This window comes from Melospiza georgiana, chromosome Z, assembly GCF_028018845.1.
Source record: "Melospiza georgiana isolate bMelGeo1 chromosome Z, bMelGeo1.pri, whole genome shotgun sequence".
In the NCBI taxonomy this organism is placed as follows: Eukaryota; Metazoa; Chordata; class Aves; order Passeriformes; family Passerellidae; genus Melospiza; species Melospiza georgiana.
The window spans coordinates 3,374,174-3,399,123 of record NC_080465.1 but is presented as its reverse complement, the minus strand read 5'-3'; the positions used below and the strand labels follow the sequence as shown (position 1 = coordinate 3,399,123).

The window sequence follows — 24,950 nt, the reverse complement described above, 5'->3', positions numbered from 1 at the left end:
GCTCGGGGCGGCCTCGCGGGGCCCGAAGGGGCCGCGGCAAAGATGGACACGGACAATTGCCGAGGGCCGCGGGGACGGCGGCCGGGGAACGGCTCCCGGTGCCGGAGGGCAGGGCTGGCCGGGATCTTGGCAATGAGGAATTGTTCCCTGGCAGGGTGGGCAGGCCCTGGCACAGGGTGCCCAGAGCAGCTGGGGCTGCCCCTGCATCCCCGGCACTGCCCGAGGCCAGGCTTGGAGCAGCCTGGGGCAGTGGAAGGCGTCCCTGCCATGGCGGGTTCCCACAGCCCCTCCCGCCCAGCTCCCCGCTCCTCCTGCTCCTGCTCCCGCTCCTCCTCTTCCTCCTCCTCTTCCCGTCCGTCATCAGCGTGCGCGGTCCGGCCGTGCCCGAGCCGGTGTCGGAGCCTTTTGCGGAGCCTTTTGCGGGCCATGACCCGCTGGGCCCGGCGCAGCGCCCCGCCCGGGGCCCGGGCTCTGTCCGCCACCCCTTGGGAGCAGCTGGCGCCGGGCGCGCAGCCGGAGCCGCCGCCGCCAGCCCGGAGACGGAGGAGGAAGGAGTACGAGAACCAGGACGTGAACGGGTTCGCGGCACACCGCGGGGAGCAGCAGCAGCAGCAGCAGGAGGAGGAGGAGGAGGCGCGGAGGAAGGACAGGCGGCGGGAGAGCAGGAGGCTGAGGAGGCAGGAGAGGAAGAAGAACGCCATGGTGAGTCCTGCCCTGCAAGCGCGGGAGAAAAGGGAGAAACCCTTTCTGCTCGGCGTCTGGGGAGTGTGTCAGCCTGCATGAACAGTGAGCACAGTTACACCCTTTGTAATGAAATGTGTCCGGTTAAGGCCGGGGGGATGCCTGTGATAGCTTGTCCAAAGTAATCTGATCAAAGCAATACAATTGCAAGCTCTAATTCCTAGCGAAGCTCACACAGAGCACGGTCCTCACTCTGTGGGGAAGAGGCAGTAGGTTCAGCACATCCCACAGATTACGATGGAGTCTTTCCAAACTTCTCCCTGCTCCTGACCCACTTTTATACCGTTTCTTTGCTTTCAGGTGGAGATTCAGCGATTTCAGTCACACATCTTAGTTAGGGGTGGTCGTACCTGGGGAGTGGCTTGCTCAGGGTCACCCTGGGCTGGGATGGGGTCAGAACAAACACAGGGATTTCACCCCAGCTGCCGATCCCACAGAGCATCCTCCCTTACCTCCCTTGCCTTTCAGCTGCTGTGTGGGATCAGCTGCAAGGTTCCTTCCTCTGCAAGGATTTTGGCACGGCTGTGGGGTCTCTGCCCCGCTCCCATTAGTCCTGCCTGGATTGTGCTGTGTGTGGGGGTCCCATCCAGGGAGCAGCCACTGCATTTTCCCCTGAAATTTCCCCTTTTAACTCCCAGTCATTTTCCCACAGCATTGTTAAAAGAGGTGCAGCTCTCTCTGTATTTCCGTGTGCTGGTGCTGCTGTGGGGCTCAGCAAGAGCTCAGCCCTCCCCTGCCACAGGCACAGCGTGTTTCAGGTGAAAGATGTGGAGTTTGGAACAAAAGGAGGCTCTCAGGTCCAGTTGTAGCCTTTGGCATGGCTCTCCTGGCTCACTACTATCTTTGAGGAGTTCCCAGCCCCTCTTGGTTCCTGGCTGAAACGAAATCATGCAACTTCAGTGTGTGATTCATCAAACCGTGTGTTGCTGGTTAAAGGAGAAAAGTGTCCATGTTTTGTGGTTTGATGGCAGAGCATAAAGTCTCTTTGTGGCTGCTTTTTCCTGGGGACAAAATGGTGTTTGCCCTTTACGCCCTGGGATTTCCATGTTTTCAGCGCCGCTCACGGAATTCATCAGTGGATTTTGCTCTTCCAAGGTGTGTTTCCACTGCAGAGAGCCTGGCCACGGCGTGGCTGATTGTCCTGCAGTGCTGGAGAGCCAGGACATGGGGACGGGGATTTGCTACCGCTGCGGATCCACGGAGCACGACCTCAGCCAGTGCAGAGCCAAGGTGGATCCAGCTGCTGGTGGGTCTCAGGAAGTTTTGCTGTGTGTGAAATGCTCGCCTCTGAGCTGTCCCAGTGCTGACCCTGAAGCTTTGTGTGCTAGAAATTTAACTTTTCCAGTGTTAGCTGGGAGCCTGGCAGTAATTTATAGCATGAAGTGATGAAAATATTGTCATTGCACCGTGTTGGGTCTGTGACTTCACCAGGGTTTTGATGTGGACCTTAAACCCTGTTGTGGAATTTTGCAGGGCCATTTCCATATGCAAAGTGTTTCATCTGTGGTGAGATGGGACATCTGTCGAGGTCGTGTCCGGATAATCCCAAGGGGTTGTATGCTGAAGGTGAGTGTTCTGATTCACTAAACTTAGTGAAATTGAAATTTCTGTGTCCTTCCTACCTGACACAGAGCAAAGTAGCTCTGCAAGAGAATGAGAATGTGGCTAAAAGGAATTGCTGTGTATCTTTCAGTAAAAGCAGAGTAATTCTGGGGAATTCATTGTCAAATAAATTACCTGGGGATTTCTAATTTAAGGGTGGGTTTAGTATTAAATGACAGGATGAGGTGCAAAGTGTGGGACTTTGCTTGTGCCTCAGCATCAGGACATGCACCAAGGAACAAAATCCTGTGTGAATGTAGGCAGTGTGTATTTACATGCACCCAAGTAGGTGATAGGAACATTCTTACACATTAGCTTAAAATTCTGGGAATTACAAAACACGGGCTGCCACTAAAGGGAGAGCATCTTCAGCCTGAGTAACTTTAATGAGAATTGGGGTCTAACTGAAGGTTTCACTCTTCCGTTGGCTCCAACAACCAGCATTCCCTGTCCTGGAGTTTCCCTGCACAAACATGGGGCCTTGGCAAGCTCCAGAGGGTGATCTTGCAGCACAGCTGGAGTGGAACAAAAATCACCTTGCTTTCAAGTGTTTGTATTGTGGGATTTCGTGTTGTGTCGAATTTCACATCTCAGTGCCTGCAGCTGGATTACCTGCCTCTCAGGAGCCCCCATCAGTTTCATAAGTTGCTTTGAGTGTGTGTTTCAGCAGAATTCAGCCTGTTTCTCAAAAACAGAGCTTCCAGCACATCAGAAATACCCAGTGAGCAGTGGCTGGAGTCTGTGGTGTGTGGTGCTGTACAGATCCCAAACAGCTGTGTCCCTCACAGACACAGGCAGGGAATTGGGTTGGGTGTTTTCTGGGTGTTTTGTGGTGTTTTTTCCCCTAGATGAGTAACAGCTTTCTGTGTGAACAGGTGGGGGCTGCAGGCTGTGTGGCTCTGTGGAGCACTTCAAAAAGGACTGCCCGGAGAAGCAGAACGCAGGTGAGCTGCAGGGCTGTGGGGTGGCTGTGGGCCCAGCAGGGTGCAGCTGCTGCTCCGTGTGGCTGTGGGAAGAGGGTTGGAAGCAGCAGAGGTGCCCTTTTGTTGGGACAGCAACAGGGAGGGTTCTTCCTCAGGGAGGGTGTGGAGGAGGCAGTAAGTTGTGGTGCAAAACTAAGGCAATTCATTTTTTTGTTAAAACAGAAAGTTCATCTTGTGTGTATCTGAAGGCTATATGAAATAATCTGTAATTTTTTTTTTGGCCAGTAATTGTGCTGCTGTTCACAGTCTGGCAGAACTGGCTGCTGCTTGGTGCAGATTTCAGTGTGGAGTGGTGGGGCTGAAGCCAGTGCCAGGTGCAGGGTGCCGGTGTGTGCAGGCAGCTGTGTCAGGCACCCAGGGCAGGGACAAGGAAGGTCTGTCCTGCTGGATTCACAGCTCAGGAACTGCTTCCTTACACGTTCCTCTGCTTTCCATGTGGGGGGAAAGATTAAAGGAGGTACCCCAAGCCCCCACTGTCCTACAGGAGGCAAAGCATCCCAAAAGGGTTTGAAGAATGATCCTGTTACTGGGGTGGTGACACACTTGGGCATTTTTCTACTTAGTTTCTATGACACTTAGTTATTGTGCCCCTTAATAATAAGCCACTTTGGTGAAATTTGTGTAAGAATTATTTATGGCATTCTCTATATCTGATCTTACATTAATGATATTTTTAGGTCTGAGACCCTATGTAGGGTTCTAGGTGTGTACTGCTTTGCCAGTTTAGAATGGGTCAGATTCAGTCTGAGTGTAAACTTTTAGTATGACAGAAATTTATGACACCAAAAGACTCTGAAATTGCCCCAAACTCATCTGCAAGTAGCAAGGCTGTCCCCACCTGAGTTTTAGAAGCCTGTAACAAGATTTTTTCTATATTTTTTCTGGTAAGTTTAGCATCCATGAGGACTGCAAGTGCTGTTTATTTTCCCAAGGGACTTCTTTCAAAACTAGCACTGCTGGTTAAAAGCAGTTGAGTTACTTGGAGCTGTGACACCATTGGTGAGAATTGTGATATTTAAGCTCGTGTGTGCATTGTGCAGGGTATGATCAGGTACAGGAGGACAGCTGAGAGCTGGCAAAGCAGTTCAGGCACTGCGGATGCCAGTTTCCTCAGGCAGATGGGGCCAGCCTCAGTGCCCAGAGGCTGATATGGATTCCCGTGGCATTCCCCATGGGCAGCAAGGCAGAATCCCCCCTGCCCTGCTGCCCGCGCTGGGCTCTGGGCCCAGCCCAGGCTCTGGGGTGCCAGCCCTGCCCCACAGCAGCCCCAGGGCTCCTCCAGGGCTGGGCAGCTCTGCAGGTGGGGTCTCACCTGGGGACAGTGCGGGGTGAGCCGGTAAATGTCCAGCTGTGTTCTCAGAGCAGGCCGCTGCGCAGGTGAATTGTTGCTGAGCCAGTGTGTGCAGCGCTGGGTGTGCTGCCCTGCTGGGGCTCAGCCCAGGCCGTGCAGGGGCAGGGCTGGCCTGGCACTGCTGTCCTGTGCCCTGCAGAGCAGGTGACTGTCGGGCGCTGGATGCCCGGCCTGAGCGCGGACCACGAGGACGTCGCGGCCGCGCCGGCGCCGCAGAGAGCGCGGCCCCAGCGACCCAAGGTTGTCACTTTCTGAAGGCTCCAGCCTCTCAAGGAGTTCTCTTGTGCTGCTGCACTCCAGTGCTGACGACAGAGAGCGGATCCAGAAAATCAAGCGAGCTGCAGAGGAACTGTTGGTTTTCTGTCTCCCCTCATTTTCCCGGTTTGCCTCCCAAACTTGCCTGGCGCGCTGTAAAGCTGGGAACAACAGGAGCACAGCAAGTGGCTGCTTTATTAAAGGAATTGTGGGTGTTTTCTAAAGGCTCTCGTTGGATTCTGGTTTGGTTTGGACTTTTCCTTTTAGGAATAATGAAATTATTCCTCCGTATGTTCCAGCCTGAGCAGTCTTGTGGTGAAGCTTCAGATCAGCCCTGTGGGCTGCTGGGCTTGGGGTGCAGTTCCTGATGGTTGTAGTGGTCATTATCTGCCATTAACCTGGTTGGTCGTGCACACTGGGTCATTTCAGTGTGTTCACTAACAGAATCCAGCCCTTCCTCTGAAACCTCTGGTGAAACACAGCCCTAAGGAATTGCAGAGCAAGTGAGGAGCTTTCTTAGTTTATTTACTTATTTGTCAAAGAAAATGCTCAAAAATCTGCAGTGTTTCCATGCCTTGGTGAGCTGGGAGTAAACTTTTCTTTGTAAAAGAAAAAACCTGGTGGATATTAAACAGAAAAATTAAGAAACCAACTCCAAACAGAGTTCCTGCATTCCTGGAGAAGCGCACCCTGACCTTCCCTCACATAATTTTCTTGCAGCAAAAAACAAATATGGGGAATTAAATTTTGTGGGGATATTTTATATTTGTACAGGTGATTATTTTTAATAAAATATTGCCAAAGAATACAGTGGTTAGAGGTCATATTTTAGATTCCTTGCTGCTGCTGTGGAGACTGAGATAAGGGGTGTATGTTCAGTTAGTAATAATCAGAGCACATTTTTAAATGGGGAAGAGGAGTGGATGTGAATGAAACCAAGGATTAATTATGGAGTTTTAGTTAACTGTTGGTAACAGCTCAAAGCTATCACTTTAATGTGGACATTTGGCAACAGACAGTTATAGCAGCTTAAGAAGCATTTCCGTTTCTATTTTAGGAATGAAGTGCATTGTTTAAAAAGCGTATTTTTAGATAATTTCCCAGCTCCTTGGCTTTGTGATGTGTTCCTGCAGCCCTGGGGCCGTGGCCTTGGCCTGTCCTGGTGGTGCCAGTGCTGCCCAGCGAGGGCTGGTGCAGGCTGTGGTTGTGCAGCTCTCGAGGAGGGGCTGATCTCCAGCTCCTGCAGAGCAATCTGAGCTGTTGGTGCTGGACAAAACCACTGGCTAGGGGCAGCTGGTGCTGTTTCACAGAGGCATGCGTGGCTGCAGGAGGCTGTTTGGAAAGCACCTGCAGAAGGTGCTGCTTGTCAAGGTGTCAGTCCATGAATTCACAGTGCTGGGTGCAGCAGCTTCTGGGCCGGCTGTGTCCAGAGCCAACATCAGGGGTCTCTCTTGAGCAGCGCTGGGAGCCCGGGTTACCTGTGCAGCGCAGGCTGCTCTGCCATCTCCTGCACGCCGGGGAGTGCCCCGCTGCCGGCAGGGAGCTGGGAGGCGGCACCCACCACCTCGGGGCCTTCTGTGCTCGGAAGGGAATGCCTGGGCTCCCAGCGTGAGCTGCTGCACTTTATCCACGTGAAGGAAATGCTGACCTAGAATGAGATCTGGATCTGTGAACCAGAATGAGATCTGGATCTGGATCTGTGAGCCAGAGGCCTGGAGGTGTGTGTCTCGCCGCATTCCTGGTGAAGCACAGCCCGGTGGGGTGGCCCAGCAGGCAGAGCTGTGCCCAAAGGGAGGCACAGGCCAGGGGACACCGGAGAGGTGACACCCGCAGGGCTCCCCTTGGTGCCTCCCCTGCCGCCCTTCTCATGTGTGGCTGGTGGGTTCCGTAAATCCCTGCAGCAGGCTCTGCTCGGGCTGCAGGGCACGCTGAAGGTGTGTCCAGTGCCAGCCCTGAGAGCCCTGGCCCTGGCGGCGGTGGCACTGCAGTGACACAGAGTGGCAGTGCTGGCCCTCACCAGGATGCAATGGCTGATGCCACCCTCGCTGCTCTGAAGGGCCTCTCTGAGGTCAAAGAGAGCAGCACACAAGGCAGACACAGCTCAGCCCAGCTTGCTGGGGAGGAGGGCACCCAGGAGTTGCTGCTGCGTGTTTGTCTCTCCAGCCTGGCACAACTGGAGCTCAGGGCTCTCCTGCAGAACCCACCAGCACTGCAGGGCAGCCTTCTGCACATACTGGGATGAAAACTGTGGTGAAACTGGCAGAGCTCCTCAGTAGCACTGGTTTCTGCAGATTACAAGGGGTGTGTCAGGGTCCCTCCTAGTGAACAGATGACCTGATGGTTGGTAGGGGTGATCTCGGGGCAAAAACCAACACGGTACAAGGGGGTTTGCAGTGATAATCAAATCAAATGCGCTTTTATTGAAGTAACCACAGCAAAAATGCGATGGAGGCATTAAGGGAAAGGAAAAGAGAGAGAAAGAAATAGGAGAGAGGGAGGCAAGGAGAGAGGATATAGCTACCAACGCAGAGACGGAGTCCTTTGGTCCAGTCCAGCCGAGGGTCCGCCTGCTACGCTGGGGAGATCTCAAAGGCTCTAGCTAACTCAGAGGTTTTTATTACTGAAAACTGTGAGGGGGACGAAACAGATACAACAGGGAATAGATGTAACAGGTACTCCATGTTCTCAGCAGTGAGTGAGAGCCATTGTTTTCTTGCTCCAGTGGTCACAATCTGCAGGCAAACATCTCGCTTTGGTCAGCTTGCCTCCCCACACACCTCCCCCAGGCTGGGGGTTTCAGTCCCAGTCCTTGGAAGGAGCAGAGGGGCCTTTTAGGAGTTTCATGTCTCAGTCCCTGGGACTGCTCCCAAGGGCTGAATCCCGATTTTGGTGAGTTTTGTCAGAAAAAACATCTCCATGAGGGGAGACCCCCAGTTCCTGAGGGGAGACACCCCCAGGATCAGGCCCAATGACTAAATCATGACTTTTGGGGATTTTCCAGGGGAATATCTGTGTGTTTTGTGTGAAGGGAGACCCCCCAGGACTGCCCCTGAGGGCTAAATCCCATTTTGGTGGGTTTTGTTAGGGAAACATCTGCATGTTCTGTGTGAGGGGAGACCCCCGGTTCCTGAGGGGATACACACCTGGGATTAGGCCCAAAGAATAAATCTCGATTTTTTGAGGGTTTTCCAGAGAAATATCCATGTGTTCTGCATGAGGGGAGATCCCCAGGACTGCCTCTCATGGCTGAATCCTGATTTTGTGGGGTTTATCAGGGAAACATCTGCGTGTTCTGCGTGAGGGGAGACCCCCAGTTCCTGAGGGGAGAGACCCCCAGGACTGGGCCCAATTAATATTTTGGTGTTTTCCAGGGGAATGCCTGCATGTTCATGTGAGGGGAGACCGCCAGTATAGTAAACCCCTCGGGTTTAGCCAGGGCCCCTTGGAGAATAGAACGCTGACACAGCGGCAAAGAAGTTTCCTGTCTCCAGGGACATCCGCCTAGTACCTTATCCCTCTAGCCATATAAGGCAATATGTTGTTAACCCTACTATTGGTCACTTATGGTCCCTCTAACACCTTTGCCATTGGTCAAGATTGGATCTGGGCCAAGGGTATAAAAGTAGCATACTGTGCCCCTACTAACTCGGATGAAGAAGAGCTGAGACCCTTCACAGACCCTCCAATAAAGCCATACTCGTGGAACAGTCGGCGTCTTCGGCTCCTCCTGTCTCTACCGTCTGTTGGAGCCTTAAGCCAAGGGAAAAGCTACCTAGCTGTCCTGGGGTGACATTATGATGCTTGTATCCCCATTCATCTGTTCTGTGCCTTTAAGACCGGCTCTGAAGAGTGGAAGTTTTGTTTGGGTTTCTCTTATCAGGGACACAGAGACGGGCAGTACATAGGGCTGTTTTGTCGTCTTGCTTTTCAGCTTGCTGCTTTGCTTGCTTGCTTTTCTGCTCTTGCTTCTGCTCTCGCTTTTGCTTCTGCTTATTAGCTAGTTTAGCTAAACAGTCCAAATTCCTTCCTGGACTGTTTCTCCTCCTCTCCTGTTTCTGTGACCATCTCGAGCCTGCTCTGGACTGGGACTGAGAACACTGAGGATTCACACCATTTGGCTGCAGCAGCTACCCCAGCACCAGAGGGACTGAGAACAGAGCAACCACCCCCGAAAGAGACTTTCTGATTTTGTCACCTTTCTCAGAGCAGTGTCAGCTGGTATTGTTCATTTTGTGTGCTGGGGGGTGCTGTGCCTGAAATAAACAAGTTCTTTCCACCTCTCTCCAAGGAATTTTTTCCCGAACCGGTTGGGGGGAGGGGCCGTGTGGGTTTTGCTTTCTGGAGGGGCCCTCCTTTGCAGATTCTTTAACAAATTTGCCCTAAACCAGGACAAAATATTGGCGCCCAACGTGGAGCTCGAGAGAGAGTGGAAAAACCCTGTTTTGACTGCATTTTGGTTGCTATTACTCTGTGTTCATTTAAATCAGCTAATAGCCATGCTTTTTGAATTCATAATGTCTATTGGGGTGAAGGTTTGCATGCATTTCTGGTCCCTAGGGTTTTTTGAGATTTTAATACCTCTCTGGTCCCTAGGTTTATTTTCTTATCCAGAAATAGCTTTAGTATTGTCCCTCATACGTAGCTTTTACATCAGAGGAGTAGCTATCCTGCTGGGCTTGGTGGCAATGATGTGCAAGAAGTTTATAAACATGCAAGGGTCTGCTCCAGGTATGAATGGTTCATGGCTATGATTATGCATCCAGTTTGTTGCAGGAGGAGCAGGAGGGAATGAGGTTTTTCAGCCTCTGCTTTCCTTCTTCTCCTATGAATCAGTTGCATCACTAGTGAAGGATGTTCAGTTTCCCCTCAATGTTAAAGAAACCATCTTTCTGGTATTCAATCTGGTAACCTTCCTCTATACAGCCTGCTGCTTCTCTAGAATGAGGGCTGAGATTTCTAGACGGGCTGATGAGACCTCTGCCTCAGGAGTAAACCCCGGTGTGGAAAATCCTAAGTGGTGTGGGAAATGGGAGGATATGGGCCAAATCCTGAAGGAGTCCAGGCTGCCTCGGAGGTAATAGGCACTGAAGCACAACTCCTCCTGGCATCCCGACTACCGGTGCTGGGGTGGATGTTCAAAGGCAAGGTTCCTTCCACTCACCATGCCACCAGTGCTACATGGAGCAAATGGATTGCTCTCATCACTCAGCGCGCATGTATAGGTAAACTGAATCGCCCTGGGATTTTGGAGGTCATTACAAATTGGCCCGAAGGTGAGAATTTTGGTGTCACAGATGAAGAGGAACAAGAATCGGTGACACGTGCTGAAGAGGCTCCTCCCTATAACCAACTGCCACCAGAGGAAACACGCTACGCTCTTTTCACTGACGGTTCCTGTCGCATCGTAGGGATGAACCGGAAGTGGAAAGCAGCCGTATGGAGCCCCACATGACAGGTTGCACAAGCTACTGAAGGAGAAGGTGGATCAAGCCAACTTGCTGAACTCAAAGCTGTTCAACTGGCCCTGGACATTGCTGAGAAAGAGAAGTGGCCAAAGCTCTACCTCTACACTGATTCATCGATGGTAGCCAATGCTCTGTGGGGATGGCTGGAGAGGTGGAAAAAGGCTAACTGGCAACGTAGAGGGAAACCAATTTGGGCTGCTGATGAGTGGAAAGACATTGCTACCAGGGTAGGGAGGCTACCTGTGTGTGTACTAGATAGGGTCAGGCGCTCGGAAAATCTCGTGATGTCACGGAAAGCAGCAGGATTCCTCTCCCCCTGTAGTGAGAGTCCTATGTATTGGATAGGTGGGTCCTGTTGCTCTGGATGAGCTACAGCTGCGGGGTCCTTGGTTGGGTAGCAGCTGTAGCTCATGAAGGCCACTGGGATAAAAGGGGGTGGGTCGAGAGCCCAGGAGGAGCCCCTGTGAAGCCATGAGGAACTGCACAGCAGAGAAGAGCTACATAGTAGAAAACCAGCTAGAAGGTATGGACTTTAAGAATATCATAACAAGAGTATGTGACTCGAGAAATATGAAATACAATAAGATAACAACAACAATTGGTGACCCTGACATGATGGAAGTATGCAGCCTGAAGAGCTGTGGAGATGGAAGTATGCAGCCTGAAGAGCTGTGGAAGATAGGACAGCCTGAGAGCTGTAGCAGCCTGAAGAGCTGTGGAAGATTGTGTGTATTGTACTTGTGCGGTGTATGAGGCCTTTGAGTCGTGGGGTAAAACACGTATTGTAAAGGAAATGAATATATTGTACTTGAATATCTATATTGTATTTGAATACATCTGTTAGTAACAGAAAAAGGGGGAAATGTAGTGAGAGTCCTATGTATTGGATAGGTGGGTCCTGTTGCTCTGGATGAGCTACAGCTGCGGGGTCCTTGGTTGGGTAGCAGCTGTAGATCATGAAGGCCACTGGGATAAAAGGGGTGGGTCGAGAGCCCTGGTGGAGCCCCTGTGAAGCCATGAGGAACTGTACAGCAGAGAAGAGCTACATGGTAGAAAACCAGCTAGAAGGTATGGACTTTAAGAATATCATAACAAGAGTATGGGACTCGAGAAATATGAAATACAATAAGATAACAACAACAATTGGTGACCCCGACGTGATGGAGGTATGCAGCCTGAAGAGCTGTGGAAAATAGGACAGCCTGAGAGCTGTAGCAGCCTGAAGAGCTGTGGAAGATTGTGTGTATTGTACTTGTGCGGTGTATGAGGCCTTTGAGTCGTGGGGTAAAACATGTATTGTAAAGGAAATGAATATATTGTACTTGAACATCTATATTGTATTTGAATACATCTGTTAGTAATAGAAAAAGGGGGAAATTGTAGTGAGAGTCCTATGTATTGGATAGGTGGGTCCTGGTTGCTCTGGATGAGCTACAGCTGTGGGGTCCTTGGTTGGGCAGCAGCTGTAGCTCATGCAACTGGGATAAAAGGGGTGGGTCGAGAGCCCTGGTGGAGCCCCTATGAAGCCATGAGGAACTGCACAGCAGAGAGGAGCAGCATGGTAGAAAACCAGCTAGAAGGTATGGACTTTAAGAATATCATAACAAGAGTATGGGACTCGAGAAATATGAAATACAATAAGATAACAACAACATCCCCCTAATGCCTAGTGATAAGGGATCAGCCAAGAATGTAGACCCTCCTAACATTAGTAACTTTCGACTCCTTATTAACCAATTACAGTAAGGTAAGACCCCCTGACGTAGAGAAAAACCTTCCCGAGTATAAAACCCGACGAGACGGGACAATAAAGGCCTTTGAACCGTCCACCATGTTGGTGCATGTGTGTGTTCTTGGCCCGAGCGACCCTGGAGAGTTTGGGTCGCCGTGCCATTTCCTCAGAACCAGGTCGCCTTGCCTTGCATCAGAAGGCAACAACTGGTGCCAAAACCCGGGAAGCCGATTAGAGCCCGGGGAACGGGGATTCGCCTGGACAGAGGACGGCGGCTGCACAGCTGGTCTAGTGCAGCGGAGGGGACACCCTCGAATCATGGAAACTATAGCAAAGGTCGTAAGTCAGGCTCATGAGCAATGGGGAATTAAAGGTGAGCTCAGGAATTCTGATCTTGCTATTGCAAGGCTCCTAGAGCTCGGGACGATCGGATGTCCGGTAAATATATTATATTCAGAAGCGCAGGAGAAGTGCACTGCCGCCTCAGCAGAGGACTCTAAGTCCACAGGCAGTGGTAAAAATCTCAAAGCGTGGGGGAAAGTAGAACAGGCCCTACGCAAGACGTTAGAAGAACAGGAGACGCGGAAAGCCGCGCGTATACGTTTATTAGCTACACCAAAGCTGGGGGTGGGGGCCGCGACACAAACCGCCTCTGAGAGCGATCAGATTGAAGGCGGGAACATGCGGGGCCGGGCGCGTTCCACCCCTTCCCGAGCCCAAACCCAGAGCCCCCGGAGCCCCCAGGAGACCCCCTGGAACCCCCAGGGGACCCCCCGGAACACCCAGGGGACCCCCCGACCCTCCCACGGAGCCTGCCGGGTCCCGGCCCCCCCGCAGAACCAGCCGAAAAATCCGCGGTTTCTCTATCCGTCCCTTCCCTGCCGGTCACCGATCCGGCGCAGGAGGCAGAGCAGCGCGCGCGATGCTTTTGTCAGGGACTCGCGGAGAAGGCGCGGAACGTGACCAGATTGTGGGACCCTGCCTGGATCAGTAAAAACTCGCCCCCGCCATGTGCGTTTAATGGCGCCGAACCACATGGCGAGGGCGGAAGGGAGGAGGCGGGGGGTGGAAATGGAATCAGCCTGCTTAACAACGCATGCGCGGGCGAGCGGGGAGACGGGGCGGCCCCCGCGGAGGAGCATAAAACCAATCAGAGCGCTGTATTCAAATTAGGTCCTTATAGGGTAAGGACATCCCCCGGCAGGAGGCGGGGGGAGCCCAGGGGGAGGGAGCGGCACCACCCCGGAAGGGGGAAGCGAAGACAAAGCCGAACAAAACGGCATGGAGCACCGGAAGTGTACCGGCAGTCAGCTTCCGGCTCAGAGTCAAGTAACAGCTGCTCAGACAGCTCTGAAGAGCCGACCAAGTCTGGCTGGGACTCGGAAACCGAGAGAGCAGAATTAATGCAGTTTCGAGCGAAACCGAATAAAGCTTTAAACAATATCGGAAAACAATCGCAACACAAACTCACCAGTTGGGGGAAAATAAAAATAGCTGGTGAAGACCGGGCACCGGCAGCCACGATACACGCTTTCCCGGCGAGGGTCACCGGAGCGCGGGGGAACCAACAAAGGGCATATGTCGCCCTGGTTTTCTAAGATTTTCTAAGCCTTCTGATGTTGACATTCTTGTAGTGAACTTTCCCACACACTTTCTGTAGATGTCGCCGACTGACACGAAAGAACACAAGCACACCACCGCTTTCAGGTGAAAGGAAAAAAGGGAAGTTTTATTCTCTGACTCCACTATTTATAGTTTTACAAGAGTGACAGTGGATTGGAAGGTGACAGTGACACCTCTGCAATGCCACAGGTCAAACCAACAGTCCATCAACTCTCTCCTCCTCCATAAAGGAATGAAAAACAATGAGTTATTTACAGAAAGTGTGTGGGAAAGTTCACTACAAGAATGTCAACATCAGAAGGCTTAGAAAATCTTAGAAAACCAGGGCGACAGGGCATATACCCCAGTTAACCCAAAAGAAGAAAAAGCGATTTCAGAAAAAGGGGTCAACTCAGCTGTAGTACCCACTCTTGTGGACAACCTTTCTAGCAATAACGATCTACTCACTTTTGATATTACGCAAATAAGCCGCATGCTTTTTCATGGGGCGGGGCGGATTGTATCTAAGCAGGAGTGGCAGGATGACCGCGTTAGCCCAGGCTTCTGGGCAAGGGCTGCAACTCAGCGAGCTGTCCCCAGCCGGCACAGCTTTCCCTGGCAGCACCCTCACTCCAAGCACGCCCGAGAGGGATCTGTAGGAGCTGTGGGAAGACACCTCGCTAGGGACAGTAGATCCCGGCCCCGGGGAAACGGAAGAGGGAGGGGGCGCGCGGGCCATGCTCAGCCTCCTCCCGCTGCGAATGCGAGACGGCCCATCTATGCCAACCCCCAGTGGGGCAGGGGACCCTCATACCCCATGTGTTGTGGTGTGTTTTTAAGTTTCTGAGTTTGCTCCCTCATTTTATGTATGTTGTCCCTTTGTTCTCCATAAATGGTTCCTCTCTTCCCAGTTTTCCCGCCACTATTGCCCTGACAGTTGAGTTACTATGGTTACCCCTGCCCCCGTTAGCTGTCAATCTCCCAAGTTACATAACTGCTCCTCCCTTATCCCACCATATAAGTAAAGTTTTCCTCCCCCCTGGGCCCAGTCAATCACCCCCCACTCCTCCCTGCTTTCGAGAACATTCTTCTCTCTGGGGGTTGTGGTTGGCTGGCATCCCGGGGCCCCTCCTTTGTTCTATGCTTATTGGATAAGTTCTTGTGTCAGTTTTCTTATGTACCGCCCCACATGTTCCCCTATTGGTTAGCTGGGCTTCCCCTCCCTTCTCCACCCCTTCCCTGTAAAAACTCTGTCTCCCCCCCTGTTCGGGGCCATTTGCTGTGGGTTTTTCCACCTGTTGGTTGCCCTTTTTGCTGCCTGTGGGCTCTTCAATAAACCGACGTTTTACCCCCAGCAAGTGGTCGCCTCCTCACTCGTCTCGTCCTGCGTGAACCCAAGTCCGCAATCCAGCCCAGCCCGAGGCCAGGACGCCAAGGGGGGCTGGCTTCTGATGCGCAGGGGTGTCGGCTGCATCTCCCCTTTTGCTAGCCGGACTTAGGGCCGCGTACGCCCTCACGCACCCATGCCCCCACAGGGAGCAGTCAATTTTACATCCCCACCTACAACGCAATGCCAGAATTGCACAACACCACCAGTAATGCTTTCGCACCCCCCACCGCCACAAGCCGCGCCGGTGTCACAGGACCAGCAGGGGACGCCCCAGTGCGGGATCCCTGGGTGGCCCTGGCCATGAGAATAGGGAAGGAGCCCCTGATGGTGTGGGGGACATGCCGCCTTCACAGCAGTCAGGATCCCCACGTCATAGGGCTCCAGTTTTGGGCGGACACGGGATCAGACTGCACAATTTTTCCCCAAGCACGTTGGCCCGGACATTGGCAATTCATAGAAGTCCCTCCAGTGAACGGAGTGGGAGGGCAGTCCCGGGCATGGAAAAGCACCCAGCTGGTGGCTATAACACTTCATATATTCGTGGCAAGGCTCTGCCTAGCCATGGCAGGACTGGGAGTGTCAACATCTGCAGCAGCCTTAATGCTGGAAGAAGCACTCTCTTCGCGACGGGGCACCGTGTCGGTCATTCACATCAACAGCCACAACCCAGTCAAAGGTTACTTCCAGATCGGCAACGACAAAGCGGACGCCGCAGCGAAAGGCGTCTGGACGTTGCAGGAAGCCCGTCAACTGCACGAGTCGCTCCACATCGGAGCCAAAGCACTGGCGAAGAGATGCGAAATCTCGACAGCGGACGCGAAACATGTGGTAGCCACCTGCCCTCACTGCCAGAAATCACCCCTATGGACCTGCGGGGTCAACCCGAGAGGTCTCAAGCCCTCAGAAATCTGGCAGTTGGACTTCACTTGGTGTGAACTGCTGAAGCCCCGAGCATGGCTTGCAGTGACAGTTGACACTCATAGCGGAACGATCATAGCCATGCAGCACCCCAAAACTAACTCCAAGGCCCCAATTCAGCACTGGCTGACAGCCATGGCCTGGCTTGGTATCCCCAAACTGATCAAAACTGACAACGGTTCCAATTTCACTTCTAAACCAGTGCAAGAGTTTGCTTCAAAATGGGGCATCACATTAGTGCAAGGTATCCCGTATAACAGTACCGGGCAGGCCAGAGTTGAGAGAGCAAATCAGACCCTGAAAACCAAGATAGAAGTGTTGGTGAAAGCAGAGGGCTTTGCCAATGCCATTTCCCCAGGAGATCAAGTACGTATACTGGCAACCGCTCTGCTGGCATTGAATCAATTCCCTAGGGGAGATGAAACAAACAGTCCTGTTCAAAAACACTGGGCCACTCGAACGCTAGAGGAGGGCCCGCAGGTTATAATTAGAAACGAGCTAGGCAAATGGGAAGGGGGTTGGAGGCTGATGCTCACGGGGAGGGGGTACGCAGCTGTCAAAAAGGACGGCAAAATCAGGTGGTGTCCACTTAAGTCAATCAAGCCCGACCTTCACAACGAGCAGAATGAGACTGACGAGAGTTGCGAATTTCTGTTTACAGGACCTGCTCGTGGGACATCCTCGTGATGCGTACATCCCCATTCCAGAGGAAAGTGACAGACCACCAAGCTGCCAGGCAGCGCCCGAGAGACCCGCATGGGTGGAACCCAAGCATCAACGGTGTTTCTGTGTGATTTTGCTGTTGGGGCTGGTTGCCAGAGGGCAAGCCAGCCCAGATCACTACCCCCATTGGCCACTCAGGTGGGTCATGCAACACCGTAGTAGCGACAAGGTGCTCAAAGATATCACCACACCGAACGCCCCATCCTTCGTGCTCCGCATCACCGGCCTGTTTCCAGGACAACCAAAGGTAGACCCCTATTCCCCACATGCCACACACATGTACCTATCCTACTGGTGCCCAGCTTCAAACCCTGGGAAAAGCTACTGCAATCACCCAGGGTGGGGATATTGTGGGCACTGGGGCTGCGAAACCATTGTTACAGATGCCACACCGTCAGGGCCTGGGTGGGAGCCACAAGAGCCCGACAAATTCTTACAGTTCACCTGGGCACCCACCGGTTGCAAAACACCCCTCTTCCTCCACGGAAACTTTTAACAAAACCGCCATAAAATCCCCGAATTTCGGAAATGCACAGACTACAACATGACAGTTTTGCAGCCAGATCACCCTAGTTGGGCCATAGGCAAAACGTGGACAGTAGTCTTTCAAGGGTCAAAAGAGAGAGTGAATGTGCAAATTATTAGGCACCCCGAGCGGTCGGACCCAATAAAGTGATTAAAAGCGTGCCAAAAGGGAGAAACATGACCAACCTCAAAGCCTTGCCCACAAGGGTGGCTGATATCCCGACCGGCCATGCGGAAGCCTTTCAGATAGGCCGTTCAGCTGAGTCAGACTCAGACCCAATCCTTCGTATGTTAGAAGCTACCTTCCTATCCCTGAACGAATCTAACCCTAACCTAACCGAATCCTGCTGGCTTTGTTACGATGTCGAACCTCCCTTTTACAAAGGAGTCGCTTTAAACACTCCCTTCAGTTACTCCACAGCAGATGCACCCAACCAATGTAGATGGGACACCCCCCGCAAAGGAATCACCCTGAGTCAAGTCACAGGCCAGGGCAGATGCTTTGGCAATGCAACCCTAGCTAGGCGGAAAGGCAACGTCTGCACCGAAGTTGTCAAACCCAACGGGAAAAACAATAAGTGGGTAGTCCCATCCGCATCTGGGATGTGGGTTTGCCAGCGATCTGGAGTGAGTCCCTGTGTGTGTTCCTTTCCAAATTCAATGACTCTAACGACTTTTGTGTCCAAGTTCTGATTGTTCCTAGGGGTCTGTACCACGCAGATGAAGAAGTGTACCACCTTTTTGAGGAACCCAGCCGGCTCCACAAAAGAGAAATAGTAACAGGTATAACTATCGCAATGCTGCTGGGCCTAGGAGCAGCCGGAACGGCCACAGGAGTCTCAGCCTTAGCGACACAGCACCAAGGACTGTCACAGCTGCAGGCAACAATTGACGAGGACCTGCAGAGGATCAAGAAATCCATCTCCTTTCTAGAGAAGTCAGTCTCCTCACTCTCAGAAGTAGTCTTGCAGAACAGGCAAGGACTAGACCTCCTGTTCATGCAGCAAGGAGGCCTGTGTGCCGCCTTGAAGGAGGAGTGCTGCTTCTATGCAGACCACATGGGAGTCGTGAGAGACTCCATGGCAGAACTCCGAAACAGACTGGCTCAGAGACAGAAAGACAGGGAAGCTGTGGTGGTTTGACCAGGAAGAAATGGGAATTCTGGGATGTTGTGGTCAAACCAATGGGTGCTTGGATTTTGATATTGACACCTGGTGTAGCCAGTGGGATTTAGGACACACCTCCGAGAACACCCAGGGGTTAAAAGCAGAGCTTCGGGCCTGGGAGGCTGTCTTGGGACTTCGAGGGATGGAGGACGGATCTCTCCCCCGTCCAGCCGCTGCTGCTGGGCGGGGGAGGGGCAGCCATGTGGTAGGCCTGGGCCTGGACAGAGGTGGGAGTTGAGGAGGCCTTGGAGGATGAAAGGGTGGAGGAGCCCCAGGAGACATCGGACAGCCATTCCCCCCCCCCCCCCCCCCGCCCCCTTGGAGACAGAGAGAGAGAGAGAGAGTGCAGCCTGTGTCGTTATCTTGAAACTCAGTAAATATGTGCTGGCATCAGGCAGCCCGGCTGAGGAGATGGCGGGGGGGAGCCAGGAGTCCAGCTGCCTGGAGGAGTTTTTAACCCTTTTTGGACAATGAAAACCTTACAGAACATTAACCCTTCCTAGACGAGTGATAAGAGTGGAGGAGGACGAAGGAAATGAACGAGTGATGGAGGTCTGGACCAGAGAGAGAGAGTGAGAGATGTTGAAAGAATGGAGAAGATGGAGTGGCATTTTATGCTGGACTCTTTTGTGTAGCCATGGACAGAGCCATGTTTCCGTGTGATACAGAGACTGAGACCAGGGGGAGAAATGTCCCAGTGCCAAAGAAGATTCAGTGTGGGTACCCCTCAGCCCCAGGGGGTATATAAAATATGGGGGGGACGGATGTCCCAAAGGTGAGAAGGTGAGATACTGTGCTTTTCTGGAACTGGACAAAGCATCCTTAAAAAGACAACCCTGGAAGCAGTCCTGATCCCTGTTCGGTGGTGAGAGCACCGGAACAAGGATGGAAAAGGCCACCACGACACATGGAAGGACTCCCTGTCCTCTTGAGGAGCTGAAATTTTGAGCAATCTAAAGGGTGGTGTTGGACCCAGAACTGGTGATTTTGGAAGATGTATTGTATTGGGAATTTAGAGGGGAGGAGGGGGAGAGTGTTTTTTGTGAGGTTTTCATTTTCCTTGTGTTTTTTTTTCTTTTGTGTGTAGTTTAGTAATTGTTTGTGTGTAGCTTAGTTAATAAACTTTTCTTTATGTTTAAGTTGGAGCCTGCTTTGCTTATTCCTGGTCACATCTCACAGCAGACACCGGGGAGAAGGTGTACTCATGGGGGCTCTGGCTTTGCCAGGCCCAAACCATAACAGAAGCCCAACAGGGTTGGTTTGAGTTCTGGTTCAATCGATCACCATGGCTAACCACCCTAATTTCTACCCTAACAGGTCCATTGGCAATGCTACTTTTAGCTGTCACCTTCGGACCATGCCTGCTGAACAAGCTAGTCTCATTCATTCAGACCCGCCTAGAATGGGCCAACATCCTGTTCATAGGCCGGCAACAACTGCTGTGAATTCGACCAGGGAACACTGCCAGTCACAAGATTTTCTACCCAGGTTTACCAAACCCCTTTTTTTGTCAACAACCTCATGCCTCATCTCAGTACCTATGTATATGACTACTTCGTTCATTTCTGAAAAAGGGGGGGGAGATGTAGTAGATAGGGTCAGGCGCTTGGAAAATCTCGCGATGTCACGGAAAGCAGCAGGATTCCTCTCCCCCTAACGCCTAGTGATAAGGGATCACCCAAGAATGTAGACCCCCCTAACATTAGTAACTTTCGACTCCTTATTAACCAATTACAGTAAGGTAAGACCCCCTGACGTAGAGAAAAACCTTCCCGAATATAAAACCTGACGAGACGGGACAATAAAGGCCTTTGAACCGTCCACCACGTTGGTGCCTGCGTGTGTTCTTGGCCTGAGCGACCCTGGAGAGTTTGGATCGCCGTGCCATTTCCTCAGAACCAGGTCGCCTTGGCTTGCATCAGAAGGCAACACCTGTGAAAGTCCGCCTTGTAGATGCCCATGTACCCAAGAGGAGGGCCAATGAGGAGCACCAAAACAATGAGCTGGTAGACCAAGCTGCAAAGATAGGGGTGTTCCAAAATAGACCTAGATTGGGAACATAAGGGAGAGTTATTCCTAGCTAGATGGGCCCATGATGCCTCAGGCCACCAGGGCAGAGATGCCACCTATAAGTGGGCAAGAGACTGAGGACTTATATGCCTCCCACTCTCAGGCAACAGAAGGGCACCTGGCGGATGAAGAGGAGTGGAAACGGGTCCCCATTAGGGGTGGTAATAATAAAAAGACCTCCCCCTCCCCATCATCCAGCCAAGTACCACTTCAGAATAGGTATGATATCCTGGATCTAGAGATACAGCTAGATGATTTAGGAGTGAATTGTCTGCCCAGTGAACCCCCCAATTATGATTCACCTGCAAGACCGATCACTACCTCTAGCATCAAGAAGAAAAGAAGGGTAATCGTAGTAGGTGATTCCCTCCTGAAGGGAACTGAGGGCCCCACATGTCGACCAGACCCATCCCACAGGGAAGTCTGTTGCCTCCTTGGGGCCCGGGCACAAAATATCACTGAGAGACTTCCTGGGCTGATTCAGCCCTCTGATTATTACCCACTGCTGATACTCCAGGCTGGCAGTGATGAGATTGAGAAGAGGAGTGTCAAGGCAATTAGAAAGGACTTCAGGGTACTGGGTCAGGTAATTGATAGGGCAGGAGCACAGGTAGTGTTCTGCTCAGTCCCTTTGGTGGCGGAGGAAAATGATGAAAGAAACAGAAGAATCCGCATCATCAACAAGTGGCTTAAGGGTTGGTGTCATCGGCAAAATTTTGGATTCTTTGATCATGGGGAAACTTTTACAGCATCTTCTCTGCTGGAACCAGATGGGGTACACCTCTCTGTTAAGGGCAAAAGGTTTTTAGCTTACGAACTGGCAGACCTCATTGAGAGAGCTTTAAACTAGGTTTGAAGGGGGAAAGGGAACCAGCTGAGTTATCTGGAAACAGGCCCAAGAATTGCAAGGCTAAGACAGGGGTGAACTTAGTAGCCCAGATGAGGTGCATGTATACCAATGCACACAGTTTGGGCAATAAACAAGAAGAGCTGGAGGCCATGGTGCAACTGCAGAGCTATGATGTAGTTGCCATCACGGAAACGTGGTGGGATGACTCACATAACTGGAGTACTGCACTGGATGGATACAAGCTCTTCAGAAGAGATAGGAAAGGAAGAAGAGGAGGAGGGGTGGCCCTTTATATTAAGCAAACTTTTGATGCGATCAAAATTGAAACAAAGGAAGATGGAGTTGAATGTCTATGGGTAAGAATTAAGGGGAAGGCCAACAAGGCTGACACCACACTGGGAGTCTGTTATCGTCGACCCGACCAGGAAGAAGAAGTAGATGACTCATTCTATAAGCAGCTAGGTAATGTCTCAAGATCATCAGCCCTTGTTCTTGTGGGTGACTTCAACCTACCAGACATCTGCTGGGAACTTAATACAGCAATAAAGAGGCAGTCCAGGAAATTCTTAGAATGTATGGAGGACAACATTTTGTTGCAGCTGGTGGATGAACCCACCAGGGGAGGGACTATGTTAGATCTGCTATTTGCAAATAGAGATGGGCTGGTGGGAGATGTGGTGGTTGGAGGTCGCTTGGGGCAGAGTGATCACGAAATAATGGAGTTCTCAATTGAAGTCAGGAAGTCAGGAAGAGCACCAGTCAAACTCTTGCACTGGACTTGCGGAGGGCAGACTTTGGCCTGTTTAGGAGACTTATTCAGAGCGTCCATTGGGAAGCAGCCCTTAAAAACAAAGGAGTTCAGGAAGGGTGGGCATACTTCAAAACAGAGATCTTGAGGGCGCAGGAACAGACCATCCCTGTGTGCCGAAAGATCAGTCAACGGGGTAAACGTCCAGCCTGGCTGGGCAAGGAGGTTTTGGAGGAACTTAAGAATAAAAAGAGGATGTATCAGCGTTGGAAGAAGGGTCAGGTCTCTAAGGAAGTATTCAAGAAGGCTGCTAGAGCATGCAGAAAAAAAATTAGGGAGGCCAAAGCTCAGTTTGAACTTAGAATGGTGACTTCTGTAAAGGATAATAAAAAATGTTTTTACAAATACATTAATGGTAGAAGGAAAGGTAAGAGCAGCCTTTGTTCTTTATTGGACAAAGGAGGGAACTTAGTATCTGCAGATGAGGAAAAGGCAGAAGTGCTTAATGCCTATTTTGCCTCAGTTTTTAGTGGGAAGATGACTTGCCCTCAAGACACCTGCCCGCCTGGGCTGGTTGATGGTGTCAGAGAGCAGAATGCTCCCTACATTATCCAAGAGGAGGCTGTCATAGAACTACTGAAATGCTTGGATATTCATAAATCTATGGGACCAGACAGGATCCACCCCAGGATAATGAGAGAGCTGGCAAATGAGTTTGCAAAGCCACTCTCCATCATTTACCAACAGTCATGGCTTACTGGTGAGGTTCCGGATGACTGGAAGCTGGCCAATGTGGTACCCATTCACAAAAAAGGTGCAAAGGAGGATCCTGGTAATTATAGACCAGTTAGCCTGACCTCAGTACCTGGCAAAATAATGGAACAGTTTATATTATGTGCCATCACGCAAAATTTATAGGATGGCCAGGGTATCAGACCCAGCCAGCATGGATTTAGGAGGGGTAGATCATGTTTGACCAACCTGGTCACCTTTTATGACCAGGTAACCCGCCTAGTGGATGCAGGGAAGGCTGTAGATGTTGTTTACTTGGATTTCAGCAAGGCCTTTGACACTGTCTCCCACAGCACACTCCTAGATGAACTGGCAGGCCGTGGCTTGGACAGGAGCACTCTTTGCTGGGTTCAGAACTGGCTGGATGGCCGGGCCCAGAGAGTGCTGGTGAATGGTGCTGCATCCAGCTGGTGACCAGTCACCAGTGGTGTCCCTCAGGGGTCTGTGCTGGGGCCAGTTCTGTTTAATATTTTTATTGATGAGATGGATGAGGGTTTAGAGTCTTTTATCAGCAAATTTGCAGATGACACTAAACTGGGAACGTGTGTAGATCTGCTAGAGGGATGTAGGGCTCTGCAGAGAGATTTGGAAAGGTTGGATGGATGGGCAGAATCGAATGGGATGAATTTCAATAAGTCCAAGTGCCGAGTCCTGCACTTTGGCCACAATAACCCCCTGCACTGATATAATCTGGGGACGGTGTGTCTGGACAGTGCTCAGGTGGAAAGGGACCTGGGGGTGCTGGTTGACAGCCGGCTGAACACGAGCCAGCAGTGTGCCCAGGTGGCCAAGAGGGCCAATGGCACCCTGGGCAGTGTCAGGAATGGTGTGGCCAGCAGGAGCAGGGAGGTCATTCTTCCCCGGTACTCAGCACTGGTGAGGCCTCACCTGGAGTATTGCATCCAGTTCTGGGCCCCTCACCTTAGGAGGGATGTTGAGATGCTTGAGCGTGTCCAAAGGAGAGCAACGAGGCTGGTGAGGGGCTTGGAGCACAAGCCGTATGAGGAACGACTGAGGGAGCTGGGGTTGTTCAGCCTGGAGAAAAGGAGACTAAGGGGTGACCTTATCACTCTCTTCAACTTCCTGAAGGGTGGCTGAGGTGAGCTGGGGGACGGTTTCTTTCTCCAGGCAACAACAGACAGAACAAGAGGACACAGTCTCAAGCTGCGCCAAGGGAGATGCAAGCTAGAATTAAGGAGGAAGTATTTTACAGAAAGAGTGGTCAAATACTGGAATCATCTACCCAGGGAGGTGGTGGAGTCATCATCCCTCGAAGAGCTTAAAAAAAGACTGGATGCGGCACTTGGTGCCATGATCTAGTTGAAGTGTTAGAACATGGGTTGGACTTGATGATCTTACAGGTCTCTTCCAGCCTAGAATTTCTGTGATTCTGTGATTCTGTGATCTAACCATGGACAGTATTTCTCAGGTTATCCATGATTGTGAGACGTGTGCTGCCATCAAGCAGGCCAAGCGAGTGAAGCCCCTGTGCTACGGTAGGCGGTGGTCCAAGTACAAGTATGGGGAGGCCTGGCAGATTGACCACATCACACTGCCCCAGACACGCCAGGGCAAGCCCTACGTGCTGACCATGGTGGAGGCCACCACTGGATGGTTGGAAACCTACCCTGTGTCTCATGCTACAGCCCGGAACACCATCCTGGGCCTTGAAAAGCAAGTTCTGTGGAGACATGGCACCCCGGAGCGGATCGAATCAGACAATGGGACTCATTTCAAGAACAGCCTTATCAACACCTGGGCTAGGGAACATGGCATTGAGTGGGTGTACCATATCCCCTACCATGCACCAGCTGCAGGAAAAGTGGAGAGCTACAATGGACTACTAAAAACCCAGTGGAAAGCTTTGGGTGGGGGATCTTGCAAAAATTGGGAGCAGCATTTAGCAAAGGCCACCTGGTTAGTTAACACCCGAGGTTCCACCAACTGAGCAGGTCCTGCCCAGTCTGAGTCCCTGAATGTAATAGAAGGAGACAAAGTCCCAGTGGTACATATCAGAGGTTTGTTAGGGAAGACTGT

At 51.7% G+C, this 24,950-nt stretch overlaps 1 protein-coding gene across 7 annotated transcripts; it reads left to right on the top strand.

The window, feature by feature from the left end:
- Positions 1 to 402: 402 nt before the first annotated feature.
- Positions 403 to 20,265, top strand: LOC131095643 (zinc finger CCHC domain-containing protein 9-like). Of its 7 annotated transcripts, XR_009115903.1 has the most exons (6): positions 403 to 702; positions 1,837 to 1,987; positions 2,215 to 2,307; positions 3,219 to 3,287; positions 8,529 to 10,641; positions 20,037 to 20,265. XR_009115903.1 is itself a non-coding variant. In XM_058043641.1 (5 exons), exons 1-5 carry the CDS (start codon positions 427 to 429, stop codon positions 16,724 to 16,726), a joined length of 615 nt encoding a protein of 204 aa, XP_057899624.1. In that variant the 5' UTR covers positions 403 to 426; the 3' UTR covers positions 16,727 to 18,736. The 7 variants fall into 7 exon arrangements, 6 of the variants coding, with proteins under 6 accessions (XP_057899624.1, XP_057899620.1, XP_057899621.1 ...); XM_058043641.1 differs by lacking the exons at positions 8,529 to 10,641; positions 20,037 to 20,265 and adding an exon at positions 16,701 to 18,736; XM_058043637.1 differs by lacking the exon at positions 20,037 to 20,265 and having other exon boundaries at positions 8,529 to 12,224.
- Positions 20,266 to 24,950: the final 4,685 nt, after the last annotated feature.

What these genes read in the sequence shown, in the direction of transcription:
- LOC131095643 (XM_058043636.1), top strand. Translation starts at nt 427, where the DNA reads ATGACCCGCTGGGCCCGGCGCAGCGCCCCGCCCGGGGCCCGGGCTCTG. An exon ending in CAAGGTGGATCCAGCTGCTG is followed by an intron (nt 1,988 to 2,214) that starts GTGGGTCTCAGG and finishes GGAATTTTGCAG; the next exon opens with GGCCATTTCCATATGCAAAG. An exon ending in CCCGGAGAAGCAGAACGCAG is followed by an intron (nt 3,288 to 4,821) that starts GTGAGCTGCAGG and finishes CCTGCAGAGCAG; the next exon opens with GTGACTGTCGGGCGCTGGAT.